This window comes from Erithacus rubecula, assembly GCF_903797595.1.
Source record: "Erithacus rubecula genome assembly, chromosome: 14".
Classification (NCBI taxonomy): Eukaryota; Metazoa; Chordata; class Aves; order Passeriformes; family Muscicapidae; genus Erithacus; species Erithacus rubecula.
In genome coordinates this window covers 14435331-14449549 of record NC_136666.1, presented here as the reverse complement: position 1 = coordinate 14449549, position 14219 = coordinate 14435331, and the positions used below count along the sequence as shown (strand labels likewise).

The following is a 14219-nucleotide window of genomic DNA, read 5'->3' as shown; positions in this document are numbered from 1 at the left end:
ACTGTACCAATATAAGAAAATTCTGGATGCAATTTTATAGTTCCAATGGAGATGAAACTTTTAAAGCTGTGACAAGGCTTCAGTAAGCCTGTGTGATTACCTTCCTGCCTTGTTGCAATGATCCTGTCTCATGCTGCTGGCTGTGGAGCAGCTGTGCTACAGGATGGCTCTGAAATTCACATTGCATTGGTTTGGATTGTTCATATCATTTATGCCTTAATTACATTCCTAGAGATTCTATTTTGAAATGTGAGCAAGCTGGTCTAGTTTGCTGCATCATACTTTCAGCAAATAAATGAAGAATGCAAAGCATTGTATTTTCTGTTAAGAAAGAGAATCTGTTAAGAATGGCTCTATGGAAATATTATTCTGACTCCAGTGAAAAAATGTTTGTGTGGGGAGAAATTAGAATGAAGAAGGGAAGGAAATAAGACAAGCTTGGATTCCTTTTATTCCTGCTTCTTATTCTTTTTCCCCACCTATTTTGTGGAGGAATGGCATGAAATCCAGTAAAAGCAAAGGCAGAAAGTTTAGAGACATGGGAACAACCTGCTGTGTGTGCAGGTTATATGCCTTATTTGCCTTGTACCGAGTGTGTTTTGTGAAGCTGAGCTTTTGTAAATAGGTAAAAAAGTCTCTTTTGTACTTCTGATGATTCCTTTGCAGTCAAAAGAAAATCTGTTTAAGGCAAGAACTGTTTTTATGTCTCTCCCAATAGGCTTTAAATGTGAGAGTACTGTTGTAACACCTTTATGCATGTTGTGGGGATTTGAATGTGTTCTTGAACCTGGTACTGGTAAAAAGTGAAAGAAAAAGCAAAGAGTGGAACCTAATTCTGTTGGTGAGAAAGGAAATCCAACAACTGATCAATTTCTTAGCTATTAGCTGCAGAATTTCTATTGATCTGCTGCTTCAGTGGGCTCAATATTGTGAACTCCTTAAGTTGTAGATACTCAAAATGATATTGATGGTCTGTGCATCAGGCTCAGCTTGGTGACTGCTCAGACTGGTGGGATAAAAGTAGTCTCACCTGCTAAAACTTATTTTGAGATCTTTTTTGGATTTTGATTTCTTTTTTCTTTTTTTGCCACACATGAACTTGTGTAACTCTGCAAATGCTTTTTATTAAAGTGAGTCAGGAACCAAAAGTTGATTTGGAAATTTCCTATTGCAGTCAGATTTTTTAAGGCTGTCCCAAACTAGCTGAATTGACTTGAACTTTGTTAGTCTGATAATTGATATGGTTTCCAGCTGCATGCCAGTCAATTCTTATGCTTAATTCTATTTGAGCATGTCATATTTATTTTCATTGGAACATTGTTTTACTGAATTAGGTTAAAACAAAGTTATTCTAAGTAAACCTTCAACCAGTGAAAGCATGCTATTGAGCTAAGTTGACATGGAAATAAAAGGACTATATCAAGTATTTTTGGGTATTTTTACAAGTTGATCTATGAACTTTAGTTTGATTTAACCAGGAATTTTTTTTCACTTTAGTCCCCCAAAATTGATGTTCTTTTGTTTTTATAGCTATTTCTGCATTTGAAGTCCAGCCACTTTCAGCTGAAGTCCAAGAAGGTGGAGTAGCTCGATTTGCCTGTAAAATAGCAGCAAACCCTCCTGCCACTGTGACATGGGAGGTGAACAGAACAACTTTACCCCTGGTCATGGACAGGTATGTAGGGTTACACATCAGAGAAGGTATTTTATTTTTTGCCATCATTTTGATCCTACTACAAGAATGCAATTACATTAAAAAGGTTCCATGTCAACTATTGAAATACCTGGTATGTTGCTAATAAATATTAAATAGGTGTTATGAATGCAGACTAGAGTCACCCACTATTGTCTGCACAGAAATCACTGATCTTTGAATTCTTATTGGTGAATATTGTATACAAGTCATCCTCAGGGACAGGCATTGCAGTGGGGAATGGAATGGGTGAATTTTGGCTCTGGGAGTGGTTTGAACTAGTGGGATTGCTTTCACTGAAAACTTGATGCTGAACTTGTTTTTCTTTAGAGGGACAATAAAGAATTATATATACAGAAAATCAAGTTAGAATACTTGACACCAGGGAAATTCTATGCAAGGGGTCTTCTAATGAAGAAGATGAACTGATTGTGTTGAATGATACAGTCTCTGCTAGATTCTTTTCCATGACCATGAGTTTGTTTTCATTGAACTGACTCCTGTGTTTTTTGGCCTGTAACTCCATTTGGAAGTATGTAAGATACCCCACATGCAAAATAAGGAAAAAAGAGAAACTAAAAATGGTAACCATAGGTGGGTTTCTGGGAACTGTACACCAGTTATGCCCAAATATCAGAAACTGCTGTAAAAAATCAGCCAACCTGATCAGGCTGGGATGGTTCATTCTGAGGGTGAGAAAGATCTGCTTGTTGAAAGTAAATTCCTCTGCTCTCATGGTGGTGCTGGGGGGAATTTTGCCTGTAGTTCAGAAAGGCAGGAAGGTGAGTCATGTATTGGGAATGTTTCTGAGTCTCCAGCCTGCTGCTCCCAGGTCAGGGTAGCAATGGCTGTTTGTAAATCAAGGAGTAAATTCCACCAAGGTGTTCTCTGGCTGAATGTTTATCTGCATTTCTTATTTTTGGTTTCTGTGCAGGATAACTGCTCTGCCTACAGGAGTGCTTCAGATCTATGGTGTTGAGCAGAAGGATGCTGGGAGTTACAGATGTGTTGCCACAACTGCAGCCAACAGGCGTAAAAGCACCGAGGCAGTGCTGAGTGTTATTCCAGGTATTTACCATGTGAGATTTTTTTTTTTCAGTGGCACTGTATTCTTTCTTACAATATAGCAAAAAACTTTAAAGCCTTGAAAAGCTGTAGGTGAACCATTTGTCCAAATAATTTTGCTTGCTTTTATCTTGTGCTAAAATCTTGTTCAATGTAGGTTTCCCCAGTTACTGAAATGAGGTTTTGGTGTAAATGTAAATTTCAGCATTCCCCCCCAAAAAATTTTTATTTCATATTTAATTGAGTTTTTGTTCAACTGTGCTTGCCTTTTATATGTTTCTTTTCTTTTTTTTTTTTTTTCTTTAATTTCTACAAAGCCTCAGACTTGAAGCCTTTTCACAAGCCATCTATAATAGCTGGTCCTCAAAACATTACAGCATCTCTTCATCAAACTGTCATCCTGGAGTGTGTAGCCACAGGGAACCCAAAGCCAATCATCTCATGGAGCCGGTTAGGTAGGTCTTAAAATTACAACATGAACCTTCAGCCTGTGGAGAGGAAGTAAGACTGGAAAGAAAGGATTTGAGCAATTAGGTTTCTGTTCTGAGGCTTTGTGTAGTAGGTGAAGGTAGGATGAGTGAAACACTTTCTGTTCCATGCTTCAGTGCTGCTGTCAGGAATCCCTGAGGTTTTCTGGAGCTTTGGACTTCTCCCTTCTGCTGCCAACCCAGCACTGCACAGGGACAGGGACAGGCAGGTGGTGACCCACAGGGATCCCTGACTGGAGTACACTTGGTGGTGGGGCAGGTTGGGATGGTGCATCCATGGAACAGACCTGTTAGAGTTCCTTCCACTCCTCTTAGAAGCCCTGTGAGAATGTGATTTGCACCATGCTAATGGGCAATTTGGACTATGAATATATAAAGACAAACCCAGGAAAATCCAGACAGCCTGGAAGGGGAGAAGGAGGACTGCAGTAAGAATAATAACATTGAGCAGTGCATCACATTTCTTTCATGAAAACTGCTTTCTGTTTTCATTCCAACGTGTACCTAAATGTATATGTAGAAGCAAACTATGAAAATTTTTCCTCCGCTTCTATTTCTGAAAGTGTAAGAAATAAATGTATCTTTCCTGGTTGATTCAGTGACTTATAGACAAACAAGTAGGAAAAAAGTTCACATAATAGTCATAAAGCATTTGCTGTGAAAATAGGAGAAAATACATGGTAATCAAATATAAAAGTTTTATTTGCAGTGTAATTCAGGAGGTGGTTGATCACTGTAAAGATGATGTGGATGTTGGCAGTGATAGGTGCTAGTGCTAGGCAGATGAGTGGTTAACTTCTAGCTGAGGTGGTGAATTCCAGATATAAACCACTTAAGGAGTGGTGAGACCCAACCATCTGATCACGTACTTAGTGAAGAGCAAAGTAAATGCAAAATGGAAACCTCTGAAAGCTCAACTGTGATTTTCTTTGTATTTCCTGATTTTTATGCACTAATCTAAGCCATTACTGCACAGACAGCCAAATTTAGCTAATTATTTAGGTGAACAGCCTTGAAACCCACTTCTGCTGCTCTCCCAAACAGACCACAAGTCCATTGATGTGTTCAACACCCGAGTGCTGGGCAATGGGAACCTGATGATCTCGGACGTGCGGGTGCAGCACGCCGGGGTCTACGTGTGCCGCGCCACCACCCCCGGCACGCGCAACTTCACCGTGGCAATGGCAACTCTGGCTGTGCTGGGTGAGCCCTTCCCTGCCCCATCCAGGGCTGCCAACACCTGGGGCTGTCCTGCTGTGGCTGGGCTGGTGTTCCAGCTCCAGCATCTGTGCCGAGGGCTGTGGGGAGATGCAGAGATTGAGCAGATCGCAGAACTGTGGCTGCCTTCTTCTGCCTGTTGGCTTAGATGAGACGTGACAGATACTCAGGGTTTGAGTTGTGAGCTGGCACTTGGAGATACCCAGGTGCAGTGTTTGCTCTGGGAAGGCAGGCTTTCAACACAGAAAAGGACCCTGTAACCAAGTAGAAATATGTAACATATTTCTGTTTATGTGTTTATGTTCTGTTTCTGTGTTTATGAGGGAATGGTATGTCATAATCTGGTGTTTGTATTCATAAATGCATGAGCAAAAACACTGTCTGTGCAGATAGTGTATCTTTAAAAAAATTGCTATATTTGCAAGAAATGTACTTTCTGCTTTGTGTGCATGTGTGTTTGAGTTGCTTGAGGACAGAGGTTTTTATTTGGAAAACTAATTATTGTTACAACTGTCCTTGCATTTGTCGGGGCTTGATTTTTAAACAATTTTTTCCTCTTGTAACTTATCTGTAGCTCCACCTTCATTTGTGGAATGGCCAGAAAGTTTAACAAGGCCTAGAGCTGGTACTGCTCGTTTTGCTTGTCAAGCAGAAGGAAATCCTGCCCCCAAAATTTCATGGTTAAAAAATGGAAGGAGAATACACTCCAATGGTAGAATAAAAATGTACAACAGGTAAGGTTGCAATTGCTGCAGGAGAGCTATGCTAGTGATGTGCTACCAAAAGATGATATTACAGATGATAGCTATAGACATACAAGATAGAACTCAAGTCAACCTGAAATGGGACATTAAACCTAGTGATGGATGCACATTAATCAGTACCTAAAATTAGTAAAGCTTATGTGCTAAGTGCCTTACCTAACAGGGAGGGTGGGCAGGACTGAACTGAAGAGTTTCACCACAGAGTTACTTTAGATTTACAGAGTAGCAGAATCTTGCTACTACTTCTGTTGAGTGGACACTTTATTATAAAGAGTTGGTTAAGAAATTGCAAGCTCAAGGGTCTGCTTTTGGCAGGGAGGGAATAGAGGAGCAGTTTTGCTTTCACTGTGCCTGGCTTTGCAGGCACAAACAGAAACATGGCAGGTTTTGCAGAGCACTTCAAAGTGCTAAATTTCACTGCTGGGCATGCATTTGTAATAGAAGAATTTGTGCCATGTAAGTCAGTCATACTAAACTTAGGAAGCAGAGGCAAAGATAGCTGTTGTTTTATTATGTAGAGCTAAATTTATCCAAGACGTGAACTTCTTTTTCCACCTTTCCCTTCCTTTTGGGTCCAGTAAATTGGTGATCAACCAGATCATTCCTGAGGACGATGCCATCTATCAGTGCATGGCTGAGAACAGCCAGGGCTCCATCCTCTCCAGGGCCAGGCTCACTGTGGTCATGTCAGAGGACAGACCCAGTGCACCCTACAACGTGCACGCCGAGACCATGTCCAGCTCAGCAATCCTGCTGGCCTGGGAGAGGCCCCTCTACAACTCTGACAAAGTGATTGCCTACTCTGTGCACTACATGAAAGCAGAAGGTAAGCAGTTTGGTTTGAATGCCATCTGATGATTGGGATGTGACAAGAATTTGAATGTCCTTGTGAAGACTGATGGATTTGAATGGTTCATATTCAGGGCTGCATCAGAGCATTCCAGCATATAAGTGCATACTGCAATCAGGACTGAGTGTTCTTCCAGCTTACCTGTGCCTGATGGCTCCAGTGAGCAGATTCTGAAGTTAGGAAAGGATTTTGGAACCTGGGACTCCATAGTGCTCTCTGGATTTCCCTCTGCCTATTCTCTTCTCCATGTGTGCATGGCAGGGAAGAGCAGAGCACAAAGCAGAGTCCCAGAATTCAACTTCTCACTACACACTGCTCTTTTGACAAGGTCCCCAAATTCTTGTGACTTCACTGGCTTTCATATATTTTGGAGTAGAGTAGTTGATACTTTGTCTTCACTACCTCCTCTTAAAATGAATATTGGCCAAATGGTAAAACCTGCTCTTCTTTCATCCTTTGGTCTCCTGTTATGAGAAAAGTCTATTAAAATACTGAATGGCCATGAGTGGCTTATCCCTGTCTCTGAAGTGATATACAAGTTCCTGTATAAAATGGACTGGACAGTTGGAATAAAAATGAGTAACTAGATATTTTGAAATCCCTTAATATTGTGTAAATACTTTGAATTGAAGTGATTTAAGGTGGTAAGAAACAGCCATTTTTCAAAATCAGGAGGCAATGGCTTAATGACTTAAAAATAGTTAGGTGCATAGCTTCAAGTAAGCTGCATTGCAGCCCTGTTTTCTCAGAGTGATTTCTGTTTCCATTTCTATTCAGTAAGGGGTCTATTGAGGAACAGGACTGCAGATGCTCAGCTCTGTGTGGAATACCAGCCTGCCATCTGCTAAGCAGAGGACAGGAAGGACAGCTTAATTACTCTAATACTGATGCAGGAATAGCCACATTTGCTTTTGCAAGTGGGATATTTCAGGACACAGGAGAATTTTGTCAGAAGGAAGGAAGTAAGGAAAGAGTTTTAAAAGATAATGAGAACAAGAGGTGTGGGAAATTACCCCCTACTCTTTCAGTCACTGAGGTATTGTGCTCACAATCCCCTCTTACAGCTAATGTGAATAAAGTCACACTGGATAAGTTATCTGGATAATTGTAGAGAGCAGAGACCAGATAACTTCAAAGAAAACTGGGAAACTCTCCTCGGGGAAGTTTGTGTTTGTGCAGGAAATAAACTTGCAAAGTAAAAGTGAAAGGAGGTATCTTCTGGGATATGTTTTTTGCAAAATCATTTTGCAGTCCTTGCCTTATTTGCTTGCTTATCCAAAGGTTATATTTTGTGAAATGAGATTACAGCTTGTCTTGGTTTAAAAAATAAAACAAACTTCAAACAAAAGCAAGCAGCCAAACAGAAACCTCTGATTTATATGAATATAGCTTCTCAAATACCCATTTTTTTCATCTTTCCTGACTGTCTTGTGGTATTTATTTTATTCAATGTAATGTTAAATAACATTAGTGAAAAAATCCACACAAGGAGAGTGGAGAGGGCTGTATAGAGAGGAGTAATTACAAAATGGGATACAAAATGTAAGTGGTCTGCATGCATTTTTAATTTTGTAACATGATTGTATAGTATCAGAACTTAAACCTCACTTTTGTCTTATTTTATAGAAAAATGTTGAGCATCAAGGGCTAGTGGACTGCACTTCTGTAAAAATTATAGCTTTCTAAGTGATGGTGATGGCCTGTAAATCTTTCTGAGGATCTTGCTCTCATATCAGAGGCATTATTGAAAGTCTAGAAATGCCTTTGTGAAATTATCACATTGAGCATCTCTCTAATGTAAATTTAGAAACAACTATATTTAAAGAAGTTAAAATTAAATATTAAGGAAAATCTTTTGATGAGATTCACACCATACCAGGTCATAGATGTTCTAACATACTCTGTTGATATTGTGAGCATCCTATTTACTCTCTAAGAATTCTAGATAACTATAAATTAATGTAACTATTATGAATGAATGTATTGCATTCATTATTCCTTTCAGCTTGTCTTTACTCATTCCATCCTCACACTGTTTCTGTCCCTAATGAAGGTTAAAAATTATCTCAGATCCATCTGACTTGACTAGCTCTTATCTCTGCTTGAAACTTCTTATGAACACAAGTGTAAGACCAAAAAAGTTATGGACATATTGCTCTCTTGTTTTAGTTAGAATTTCCTTTGCAAGTGAGTAAAGAACATTGTATTGCCAAATGTAAACAGTGCTTGCCAAGTCTGCTAAGTTGTACTGATGTTTGTGGTCCCATAAACTTTAAACAGAAAACAAAACTGGATAATGCATGACTTGTATGCAATTTCAAAGAGTTTTTTTTTAGATATCACAATGTGGTGGGTGCTTTGAGCACAGGAGATATCATCACTTATTGTTACATTTCACAACTCACATATTCCCATGTTTCACTGCAAAAACAAGTTCATGTTCTCTTCCCTATATTTAAAAAAAAGTTAGTGTTTTAATCAAGCCAGTTGAAAAAAACTAACAGGTGTGGGTTTTGTATGTTTGTGTTTTGTTTCTTTTAGCAGAATATTTTACATTCAAATTGGGGTCATAGTAGCAAGAAGAATAAGGGTCTGATGAGCGTGCATGTTGGAGTGTGTTAATTCCTTGTTAGTGATTTAGAGGAGGCACAAAGGGAACAGTGATTGTGGTGGAAGGCAAGCCTTGTTCTCTATTATGGCTGTTTCATTAGGGCCTCTGCATGAGGCCTAGCAATCCATTCAATGAGAGAACAAGTCCTTTTAATTTGAGCTCAAGGATCTTGTTTAGCAGGTCAGAAATCGTGCCTTGCAATTCCTAATTAACAAGCCATTAACTAGTCTGTTGTGAGATGCTCGTAATCTTGTCTAATTAAAATGCTATCAAGTTAATTCATAAATGTGGGAAAACTTAATGGTGGAATTTGCCTTTGGTTTTGTTTATAAATTCAGTGGTGAAGAGGAGGAGCTGGCTCTTCCAGGGTTTTGATTAAGTTGACATGCACTTGGTGTGAATTAACACTGCAGCTTTCACCACACTTGGTCCACTCTAGAGCCTTCCTCTATAGGAATAAAACCCAACAATGACAAGGACTGCTGCATGCATTGCTATGCATATTTTAGTGTGAATTGCTGACTATTTTTTTCCACTCTTTTTTTTTTTTTTTTTTTTAACAACTTGCGAAGGAGCCAAACATTTCTGAAGATTATTGAGATCTATTCTTATTGGCCTGTCTCCAAATCAAAATAAAAAACGTGTCAATCAAATGTAATAGAAGTTGCAGGGCTAAAATGAGATCCTTTTGCTGAATAAATTCTTTTTGTTTGTTTCTTTTCAGGGGCAGGAGGTTGTTTGTTTTGTTTTTGATGGAGTGGAGCCTTCACATTCCTCAGTCTGCTATAGAAAGGCTCTGTAAATAGGTTTTGGAAAAAACCCCCTGACTCTAAACAAATAGATTTAGAAGCTGAGTATGGATGATAAGGCTATTAGAGCTTGCCTGTTGTGTTACTGTACATTGGGCACAGTTTGTTGTGACTAATGCTAAATAGGGTTTAGAGTTGCATTCAGCATCTTTTATTGAGGAAAATCCTGAAACATCACAACCTATAATACTGCAAGACACAGTTACTCCTGTGCATAAAAGAGCTTCTGCTTAATAGGGTTGAAAAAATAGAGGTAGTCTGGGGAAGAACATGAAATTAACTTTTTAAGATCTTAAAGCCAAGATACTGTGATGTTCAAGAATTTTCGGGAATTTGTGTTTGTCTAACCCTTGTTATATACCAGGTTTAAATAATGAAGAGTACCAAGTGGTCATTGGAAATGATACAACCCATTACATTATTGATGACTTGGAGCCAGCCAGCAACTACACCTTCTATATTGTAGCTTACATGCCTTTGGGTGCCAGTCAGATGTCAGATCATGTCACTCAGCACACCCTCGAAGATGGTAAGAAATTATTTTGGGAAGGTTTTTATCTGCACTGAGTCAAACTGTGCAATCCAGTGGTAACAGTTCTTGAGGGTCTTAAATTTCTGCTGATACCAGTGAGACTTCTGGATAGCACAGTACAAGACAGCAGCTCGTGAAAGGAATGAGAATAAAACAACATTCTGACAGAGCAACAGTGTGTATTGCCCAGAGCCTCTTTCTATGTTGAAAGGCATTTCATTAAATCATGACAATAACTTCTAGATCTTTAAGAACTCCCTTCATCATGAGAATTTGGCAGAAGCCTAGGATTCAGTCTCTATGATGCTCTCTTGGGCATCTGCAATGTGGCTCCAACCATGAACCTACTACACCTTTTGCAAATTTTGTAGGAGAATTTGAAATACAAATTTGCTGTACGGAAAAGAAATTTAACCTATTGTTTTGTTTTGGAGATTTTTGTGTCTATGTGCCTTTTTTAGTTGAATCAGAATTGTGTAAAAGTCCCTGCTGATTTATTTCTGTGCAACGATTTAATTAATCTGAACATCATGGTAACAACAAACTGTTTAGTGTAGATCATTAGATTTGATTAATAAATTCTGACAGGGTTAAGCTTTGGCAGCATGGAACATTGCCATTTCTAGTTGTCTGCCTGTCTCTCTGTCAGAACCCTCATTACATGGTAAGTGGAGGAGAATATGCACCAAGTGTTCAACTGTGCAGGTTGTTGTCTGGGCTCTCTGCTGGAGCTTCTGCATCTGACCTTGGCAGGCACCAGTCAGATGCTGATTACCTCTGATTACTGCTGGCAGCAATAAGAGAAGAAAATGCTGAGGGGCTTATAGAAAAAAAGTTTGCTCGAGCTGTGCTGCATGCAGCAGGTGAGAAGCACCAAATTGACCTTAAAGAAGAACCTACACAACTTGTTGAATTGTTTAATCTTACATTACCAGCATCTCATTGCTGGCTGAGGCACCAGACAATAATTTTCTGTTTGTCTTTGCCTTTTTAGTCCCCTTGAGAGCTCCTGAGATCAGCCTGACCAGCAGGAGCCCCACAGACATCCTGGTGTCGTGGCTGCCGCTGCCCGCCAAGCTGCGGCGGGGCCGGGTGGTGCTGTACCGCCTGTCCTTCCGCCTCAGCACCGACTCCAAGGTGCAGGTGCTGGAGCTGCCGGGCTCTGCGGGGGAGCACCTGCTCCAGGGGCTCAGACCCGACAGCACCTACCTGGTTCGGATCACTGCTGCCACCAGGGTGGGCTGGGGAGAGGCGTCGCTCTGGACCTCGCACCGCACGCCCAAAGCCACCAGCGTCAAAGGTGACCCTGGCCCCGGGATTTCCAGTTTTTAATTCAGATTGTATAGAACAGAAAAAAAATCAGTCTAGGTGCTAAAATAACTGAGCAGCTCACAAACATGAGCTGGAGTTTGTTGTAATCCGATACCAGAGGTATAAGGAAGGTCTTACCTGTCCCCTTCCTATTGGCAGACAGCCAGAAATCCCCTCCCTGACCCTTTCCTAGAAAAACCCAAGACATGAGATGCTCTTTCTCTTTTGCCCTGCCACCACCATGCAATAAAGAAAAGGCAAGGATCCACTCTTTTGAACCTCGTGCTTGTCTCACATGCTAGAACTAGCTCCTTCTTATGGATACAATAGGAAGAAGTTACAGTTTGTAGCAAGTTTCCTGCACCGTTTTCTTCAGTGTAAAATACGTTTCTGCACATTGGAACACTGCACATTAGCAGTGTAATGTGTTAGTAAAGGATCTGAGTTAGTGCATGTGTGTCTGTATTAAAAAAATGCTTGTTTCTTGTGAATATGCAAATTGACTTTACATGTGAAGTCTGATTTGTTATAATTGAGCCTTGAATTTCATTATTATTTAGTGATGTCAGGCAGAAGAGCATTAAACTGCACAAATAGCTTGAAAACTATACAAATTTGAATTTTTAACTTTATTCCTTAGCTGTAGTCCATATCCTGCTACTTTGGATTTGAGTTTTGACTGCTACAGTGAATTATTAACACTTGATGAAATGTGATGGTATTGTTAATAATATTCGCTTTGGCTTATTTTAAAACAGGAAGTGACTTTGTAATTATGTTGGGAATGTTTTCATTTTTGCTTAAAAAGCACTATCTCACAAACTTATCTATTTATTTATTAAGATACAGAATTAAAACTGTTCCTACTCTGTTGTATTCTAAATCAAGTTGTTAGATTTAGGTTATAGGTAGTCAGGCATCATAAGAAAGAAATAATTACCTGAATACAAAGATGAGTTAGCATCAAAGTCTGGAGTGAAGTTTGGACTGATGGACATCCAGATTTTTGCATGAAAAATAGCTGTTTCTAGCCTACAAGACTATTATATATATATAAAAAATATATATTTTTTTTCCCTATCCACAGCTCCAAAGTCTCCCGAGCTGCGTTTGGAGCCCATGAACTGCACAACCATTGCAGTGCAGTGGCAGCAGGACTCTGAGGACACTGCAGCTGTCCAGGGGTACAAACTCTACTACAAGGAGGAGGGGCAGCAGGAGAATGGACCCATTCTGTTGGATGCCAGTGACCTGGAATACACTGTCAGTGGTTTGGGTGAGTGTACAAAATAGTTCTCAACTCTTTTGGAAGACAGTGACACCTTAGAGAGTTTAAATCACTTGGCTTGTAAGGCAGCAGAGTTAGGTTTGGCCTATTTTCCCAGCAATAAGCTTTGCAGTCTTGAGTTAGGCTGCTGAGGGAATAATCCTCTCATGAAATATGTGTTGCACAGCACTTAGATGAAGATTTATAAATAAATCTTTTATAAGGTTTACAGTTCTTATGAATCTTGTATACGTTGGAAGGACGCCAAACTACTTATGAGATACAGAACTTAGTAAATGACATGTCTTTTTAATATTCACTTTAATGTGCAGGTTTTTCATATTTTTGGTGTTTATGCCTGATCTAGGAACAGTGAAAGATTAATACAAAACACCAAAGATTTTTCTCTGCTATTTTTAGCCTATTTCTGTCTAACTTGTAGCCTTTGTCACAGGAATATTGCATGACAAGCACTGCTTGTTCAACATAGAAGCAAGTAGCTCTTGTGCATGTTATAATCCTGTTCATGTTTTTAAGGAGTACTGGTAAATATTTGCAGGACTGAGCACAAAGATTAGGGCACAGCCTTGCTGAGTGGAATCTTTCCAGTGATGGCCTGACCTCTTACAGTGTGTGTTAGTACAGATGTGTTGGGATCATCCCCAGGTAGATCTTTGTTTACATGCAGAACTGAGAGTTTCTTTCATCAAAAGATGCAATCCATCACATAATCAGCAAAAGTAATATAGGACTTGACACTTGGTGTTTGAAATGTGTTGAGATAGTTTACTTGGTGATATTGTGGAGAATTAATCTTGTTGTCAAAGTTGACCTGCAGTTCTTACTAGGTCAAATGCCTTCCTGGCCATGCTCAAATATTCTCATCTGCTGCATACAGTTGAGATACAATTTTAGGGGAGATTTGAGAAGAGTATTCTGGTCTGTTAACTGGACAACTGACCATCTGTGACCATTTCTAGCCAGAGCATCTGGCAGTGGCTGACTGTTTAACAGAGCTGTGAGACAAAAGAGCACTTTTGAGAGCACAGAAAGGATGTGGTGTCTGTGTGTCCTAGGACAGAAATGCATAAATCTTTGTCTTATTATGCAATAAAAACCTGTAATTTCAAACACATGCAAAATTATTAACAATGTGATCTACATTATATGGATTTTCTCAGTACACGAATACTCCTCAGATGAAAATGCTATTTTACAGAATTATATTAAAATGTAAATTATCTGTGTGTTTTTGTTGGATTTTCTTTCCAGTAAGCATGTAGACAGATGAGAAAATAAAAGAAAAGTGAGTTTGGAAATCACAACTTTCATGTGGTCACAGTTGATTGAATTGCAAGAAGGAAGAGTTCATATGCTTAACTATTCAGTCATGATGCATGTGATGTGTTGAGTGTTTATTCTTTATCATAATTCTGAGTATCTAAATATGGTGACCAAAACATGATGCATTACATATACTCTGTTTGCTGTAATTTATATTTTTCACATTACAATAATTTGTGCTGCTGTAGGCTGGTTTCACTGAAGAGTATTTTTGGTTTTTTTAATGGGATATATTGCGTTATTTGATGTATATACCAAATATGAGGT

The 14219-nt window shown here is 39.4% G+C and overlaps 2 protein-coding genes across 2 annotated transcripts in view; both read left to right on the top strand.

Moving 5' to 3' along the window:
- The window catches only part of DNAAF4 (dynein axonemal assembly factor 4), a 227520-nt gene that overhangs the window by 143777 nt on the left and 69524 nt on the right, over positions 1 to 14219 (top strand). The gene's annotated exons all lie outside the window — the stretch shown is intronic.
- PRTG (protogenin) overlaps positions 1 to 14219 on the top strand; it is a gene marked incomplete at its 3' end in the record, with an annotated part of 71746 nt that overhangs the window by 26635 nt on the left and 30892 nt on the right. The window contains exons 3-11 of the mRNA XM_079318049.1: positions 1531 to 1675; positions 2628 to 2761; positions 3076 to 3213; positions 4291 to 4449; positions 5039 to 5198; positions 5807 to 6054; positions 9863 to 10027; positions 11025 to 11330; positions 12429 to 12617. Coding sequence (XP_079174175.1) covers positions 1531 to 1675; positions 2628 to 2761; positions 3076 to 3213; positions 4291 to 4449; positions 5039 to 5198; positions 5807 to 6054; positions 9863 to 10027; positions 11025 to 11330; positions 12429 to 12617 — 1644 coding nt within the window. The remainder of the gene's footprint in view (positions 1 to 1530; positions 1676 to 2627; positions 2762 to 3075; positions 3214 to 4290; positions 4450 to 5038; positions 5199 to 5806; positions 6055 to 9862; positions 10028 to 11024; positions 11331 to 12428; positions 12618 to 14219) is intronic.